The sequence below is a fragment of the Enoplosus armatus genome, chromosome 7, assembly GCF_043641665.1.
Source record: "Enoplosus armatus isolate fEnoArm2 chromosome 7, fEnoArm2.hap1, whole genome shotgun sequence".
NCBI lineage: Eukaryota > Metazoa > Chordata > Actinopteri > Centrarchiformes > Enoplosidae > Enoplosus > Enoplosus armatus.
The window spans coordinates 12,745,462-12,752,104 of record NC_092186.1 but is presented as its reverse complement, the minus strand read 5'-3'; the positions used below and the strand labels follow the sequence as shown (position 1 = coordinate 12,752,104).

At 43.1% G+C, this 6,643-nt stretch overlaps 1 protein-coding gene across 1 annotated transcript; it reads left to right on the top strand.

The window, feature by feature from the left end:
- The first annotated feature begins 521 nt into the window (after nt 1-521).
- s1pr3a (sphingosine-1-phosphate receptor 3a) lies at nt 522-3,944 on the top strand. The gene is made up of 2 exons (XM_070908612.1): nt 522-599; nt 1,453-3,944. Exon 2 carries the CDS (start codon nt 1,583-1,585, stop codon nt 2,780-2,782), a length of 1,200 nt encoding a protein of 399 aa, XP_070764713.1. The 5' UTR covers nt 522-599; nt 1,453-1,582; the 3' UTR covers nt 2,783-3,944.
- Nucleotides 3,945-6,643: the final 2,699 nt, after the last annotated feature.

Genomic DNA, 6,643 nt, shown 5'->3' with positions numbered 1-6,643 from the left:
CATAAGGCCTTGGGCAAAACAATGTAACATGTGTTGGGACAAGTTGGCTAAGTGCAGCAATTTTATGACACAGACACATTAGGTGTTCTTGTCTGAAACAGTCAGCTGTCCAGAGAACAAAAACAAAACTCTTCAAACTACACTGTGAAAAATTAACCCGATTGTTTGAAGAAAAGCAGTGTGTTAAACATAAAGTGACACATCCGCTCAACATTTCAGCGTCTGGCATAATGACACGCGCGGCTTTGACCTCTCTCTCCTGACTCTTAATTGATGGTAAAAACGAAATGGAGAAGATCACCCCGCCCCGCCAGACTGGGAGGGCTGAGAGCCGGAGAGAGTCACAGTGTGGAGAGGACGTCCAGGACACAACAGACTGCAGGTTCGGAGGAAAAATACTTGAGTGATTGGAAGCTTTTACACGGGGGAGGACAAGATATGGACTTTTGACTTCTCCTCGATTATAATCCATTTTTGACAGTCACACATTTTGTCCCAGCGCATCGTTACGCAGGAGAGAAAGAAAAAAAACACCTTCCAAGTTCTTCAAATCTCGCCACGCCACCGGGATGTTTAGATGAGACCAGTAACTCAGAAAGGTACGATACGTTACTGCAGCTGAGGTGAAGAATAAGAGAGCAACTGTGCAGAGACTGTCGAGTACTGCAGCTCTGTGTCCTCTCAGTTTCCAAATGATTACTGTTTGACTTGAACAACTTTTCCAAAGCATGAAGGTCACTTAGACCTCCATGAGTAGGCATCTTGTTTCAGCTAAGAGTTAAAACGTTGCCAGCAAGTTTATTTTGATAAAGGAGAATAGCCTATAAATTCAATCTTTCACGGTGTCTATTACACATGATTGAGTTTAATTATGAGACAAACCTGTTCATCCGACCTGAAGATGAGCTTGCGTGTACTCTAAAGCATCATTTCAGGAGTATTTTGGAACCTTTTTACTCCGACGTTTATTTACAAGTCACAGTGCTTTCACTAGAAATGAGTTTAGTCAGAAATGATCAGATTTATGGCATAGGATTTATGAACAGCAGTAACTGTCACTGTTTGTTCAAGGCGATGGTATTATGGGGGAAATAAAGAAAACAAATAACCTGTAATGTCCTACTTTACAGGCTGTTCTTTTTTATGTTTCTGTGTTTTATATTGTTTTTATTTAAGATTAATGTAGTGCTGCTTTTGCCCGGGGCATGTGTAAGATATATTTTAAATCTTAGTAATGCACTTTCCTGGCTATTTTTGACTTTTCTACATAATTACATACACAATTGCTTTCATTTCATTTCTTAGAGCCCTCATAGACATTTTGGTAGACATAACCCTCTTACATAAATGATCCAAAATGTTGGTGAACGTAAGTTTTGTGACTTTAAAGTGTTGCATATCATTTTAAAATGTTAAAATAAATGTTATCTCTTCACTGCATTTGATTGGCAGGTCATTGTAGAGGCTCTAAGATGCCAGTTATGACCCTGCCAGGTTGAGCAGCCTTTGCAGTCTTTGCTTCCCTCTGCTGTGTCCAGTGCTGTGGCGCCCTCTGCTGAGTGACTGAGGAAGAGCAGGCAGTATGGGGAACATACTGGAGGAAGGGATGAACACTGTCATCGTCAGCCACTACAACCACTCGGGGAAGTGGGACCGGCCTCGCAGCAGCGGGGCCTGCAAGATGGCCGTGCTGCTCTTCATCTGCGTGCTGATCGTTCTGGAGAACGTCACGGTCCTGCTCGCTCTCTGGAGGAACAAGCGCTTCCACAGCCGCATGTACTTCCTCATTGGAAACCTGGCGCTGTCAGACCTGCTGGCTGGTGTGGCCTATGTGGTCAACATCTTTACCTCGGGACGCAACACCTTCTTCCTGACACCAGTGCAGTGGCTTGCCAGAGAAGGGAGCATGTTTGTGGCCCTCAGTGCATCCACGTTCAGCCTTCTGGCCATTGGGATTGAGAGGCACATGACTATGGTGCGTTTGCGTCCGTGTGAAACAGCAGGTCGGGGGAGACTTCTAGGACTGCTGGCAGCCTGCTGGCTTGTGTCAGTGCTGCTCAGTGCCCTGCCCAGCCTGGGCTGGAACTGCCTGGACAATATGGCCTCCTGCTCCACAGTGCTGCCGCTATATGCTAAGAGTTATGTGGCCTTCTGCATCAGTGTGTTCAGCGCCCTGTTGGTGGCCATCATCATCCTCTACATCAGGATCTACCGCCTGGTGACCTCTAGCGGCCGCAGGGTGAGCAGCCGGCCTTCAGAGCGCTCACTGGCCCTGCTGCGGACAGTGGTTATTGTTCTTGGAGTGTTTGTCATGTGCTGGACCCCCCTCTTCCTCCTGCTGCTGCTGGATGTTGGTTGTAGTCCAGATAAGTGCCCTGTTCTCTACCAGGTGGACTGGTTCATCGCCCTGGCTGTGCTCAACTCTGCCCTCAACCCTCTGATATACACTCTGTCCAGCAGAGAGATGAGGGCGGCTTTCTTCCGGCTGCTGTGCTGCTGTCAGACCAGCATGGAGTCCACTGGGACTCCTGTGGTGGGCAACCCCCATCTGGGCACAGTCATCCCCACAGCGGAGAACAGCAAGACCAGTTTGGGTGGAGGAGGGGGCAGTGGGGCTGGCAAGTCCACGCTGAGTAGAGGGAAGGTTCCCACACCTATGAACTCTGAGAACAAGCATGGAAATCCCTCAGCCACTGCTGTGCCCCATCCCTCTGGACCTGCAGACCTGCTGTCAGCTGTGCTCGTGAAGGCCGGGGCGCTGCCCACCCTCAGCAAGTTCTGAGCAGAAGCACCTTAATGAGGCTCTATAGTCACACAGAAGTAGACATAGAACTGACATAGTCCTGATATCAGCCACTTTTTGTTTATGCACTATGGCCAGTGTAGCACGGATAGGATGAAGGAATGACATTCAGTTAGAACCAAAAAAATTCAGATTAGAGTACAATCAAAAGCATTTAAAGCCACTATTTACAACAACTCAACAATACGATTCACAACACCAGCGAAACCGATATATTGTGTTTGTCTTACACAATTTTTAATGCTGACTTTTCAAAACTATGAAATACAATGGGACAGTTTCATGGACATGGATTAAACCAAGCCCCACATGAAATCTCTTGGCTTTATTCATGTCTGTGATACTAGTCTGCTTCAAGCAACAACAGAGTATGATTAACTTGTTCTTAACTGTTAGTGTTGTGTCTATCAATGTGTTTATTTTTTTAATTTTCATTTTGTCATTATAAGCAGAAAAGAGCAAATGTGCTATATGCAAGTACTCTTAAAACACCTGCGTTTCCCATCACAACTTGACTTGGTAAACTATTTATTTTCTGTGAAAACATTTGCCATCTTAATACTTTTGGTATAGTTTGTGTGCATAAAAAACCATCATGGTACTATGACTTTTTTATTGATTTTGTTATGATTTGAAATGCACTGTGAGAGAAAAAAAAAAGACCTAAAGTGGATTTGTCGGACTAGCGGCCTCATGAGGCTGTGATGCTACACACCAGAAAACAAAATAGTTGGATGAATGAAAAATGGAGACAACATTGCTATTATTAAATTCTACCACTAGAGGGCAAAACGTCCTGACGGTGGTGCTACAGGAAAAGCGATGTGCTTACTTTAGTCAGTAGGGTTCGACTTTTCTACATCACCACAGCGGACTCACCTTTCACTGGTCTCAGCTCTTCTTCATCAGCATCATCTGCACTGTGAGCTGAATTAGCATGGCTAATAGCTACACTCACGGACATATTTGCTTCTCATCAGCACATCTAGAAACCACTCACACGTCAACTAACCACTAGTGAATAGGAGTGTTGGATGTGAATTATTTAATGGTGGTAGACTGTAAATGACATTTCTGCCCAGGGTGGTGTAGTGCCTAATACCATTATATAGCAAAGAAAATAAAATCCTATTCCCTTTTATGAGATTTTCACACGTGTCATGTTTTTATATTAAATCAATGACTTGCCTGCTCCCTCTCAGCCATGCTCAGTCTCTGTGTTGATCCTCTGCATACATTGTCAAGGTGCATATACAGCAAATCCAGTGATAGTGATTTTGTCTGTATCTTTTGCACCATATAAATGGTAGACGTTGGCTCGTATCAGTCTGCTGTGGTTAAGGTTCACATGAAAGCTTCAGCCATACATATATTAATGTGCGAATGCGCTCATTTGTCAGTTTATCATTTGCTATTCACACAGGAGAAGATAAATGTCATGTGATTTAACCTGCTGCACTCATTTAATATCCTAATGGGAAGCTGATTGATGCTCTCTTATTCCCATTCAAAGGCAGACCGGGGTCAGCCAATGATGAATAATGCAGAGAAACTCTTGATATTTATTTTAACTAGGGGTGTCCAGCTCAGTGTGGTCAGGTAGCTATTATACATGAAAGGTATACTGCATGAATCTAACTTCGAAGAGCTTCCCGTCATTGTATAAATTCTCTGGAGCTTGAGTGTGACAGGTTTTGTTTTCTTGAGACATTTTGTTTAATTTATCTTTTATTTAAACATGACGATATGTATACATGATGATTTTCACATCACACACATTGACAGGATGTGTTTAAACAAAAAAAGTTACTGAACTGTCATTGTGAAAAGGGTTTAGTTGCGATTCTGATCAGATACTTTAAGTGGAAGTGGATATAAGTTTGTTTTTTTAGATGCTGATAACTAAACAAACCTGCAGCTTTGAAGGTTACGTTGACTTGAACCGATAAATGGGCTGATTGCAACAGAGTCTGTTGTTAATACCACATTGCACAGCGGAAGACCAGACAGGAGCTGACAGAATGGCATTTCATACTCACCTCAGCTAAAGGATGTGTCTCTGCTCCGCACCTCCAGATCTGATGGAAAAAGACAGCGAGGACGCGGTACCAGCCGAGCATTTCCAGCTTAAAGGTCACTGACTGCTTCCTGTCAGAAATGTGTGAACACTCTTCCCTGAATTAGCCGGGGATGATTGTGGCCTTATGCCATCTGGAACATTAGAAAATGCCAAAATGTTGAGCTGTACAGCGTCATTAGTGAACCCCCCCTCTGTTCCCCTCTTCCATTTCAACACCATCATCATCCTGATCTAAATCCTCATTGGATTAAGAATCCACACAAATGAATGACATACAGTATATTAGACCTTCTCATTGTCAGTAATTTAGCTAAACAGGTGATCCACTGATATTTAAAACATGTGAGAGCAGACTAAAACCATCATCAGGAAAAGTAAGAGGTGTCTGAAAACAACAGCTAATAAAAACCAGGTGTGCCAGCTGATGGATCAGTGGCATCAGACAGCTAAGCTTCTAAATACAAAATCAGTTGGATCAGAAGTTCTGTGTCTCGAGCCAAAAAAGTCTTAGTATTAGTCCTAATAATTAAATTCAAGAACTTTGTCTTATCAAACACTTTATGGCATGGAGTGGATTCCCAAAAAAAAGAAAATAGAAAAGGTCATGATAAAAGTGCGTTTGGAAAAACCTTCCAATAACATCAAGATGAACTGTAGTTCTAAAAATATTGATCCAACCACTAAAATATGGATGCAACCATTAACTGGAACAAATCATAGAAAGGTCAGGCAAAAATGAGAAGGAGCCTACCCAAAGAGGTCAAGTTCAGAACAATATGGGAGTGTACTGAAAGTATTTAAAAGTTCAGTTGTATATCACCTCAAATGTCCTGGTGGTAATGTTGATTACACAGGCAAAACTGAACGCTGCTTAATTTCCTTTGATTGAGTGAACACGCAAGAGGATCCAATCCAACAATTCAAACATGTAACTGATATTAAGAAACTTCCTATTCAGTCAAACATAACACGTAACACAAACCCAACAAATAGTTTTAAGTTGAAGGTTATTAAGGGGAAAGATAACAAATAAGTCACAAAATGAGACTCTTCAGACTCTTTAGTTTCATCATCAGGAAAACAGCTCAAATATGTTCAGTTGAATAAATTCCTTTTCATTTTAATCTTCTTCATGTCATCAAATTCCAGCTATGACAGATTCCATTTCTCCAAACACCTGAAACAAACACCATTTAATGGCTGCATGCGCTAACTGGGTCAAGCACCTTAATAAATCATGTTAACTAAATAGCCGTCACCAGTCTTCTTTGAGGATTTAGACATGGTGGATTTGTGTCATTCTCTGTGCACAATGCTTATTTGCATATGACTAATGTGAACATGACAGAGGACAAGAGAATCACACCACCCCCTGTCATTGTGATCCGGGCTTCATACTGCTGTGTGGTGAGGAAGAGTTGCATGCATGTGTGTGTGTGTGTGTGTGTGTGTGTGTGTGCATTTGCATGTGTCACGTTTTTTTGTGGAGACAGACGTGTATGCGTGTGCATCTGTGTGTGTTTGAGAGGATGAACAAAGACTCCATCTGGTCCAAGCCACTGAATGTGCCAGTATGAAACACTTCTGTCATTCTGAAGTCCCTTTTTGAAGCAGCTCGGATGAGGAGAGGGGGCCGTGCGGAGAGCGGCGAGGGGTCCTGTTTGAGGCGACCGCTAATGCAGTGAGACCCCGGCTGAGCTGTACCACTCTCACCAGAGGAGACAGACACATTCATCTGGTGTGTGGATGATTCTCCTCTC

Excerpts from the sequence above, each read along its gene's own strand:
- s1pr3a (XM_070908612.1), top strand. The coding sequence starts at position 1,583 with ATGGGGAACATACTGGAGGAAGGGATGAACACTGTCATCGTCAGCCAC.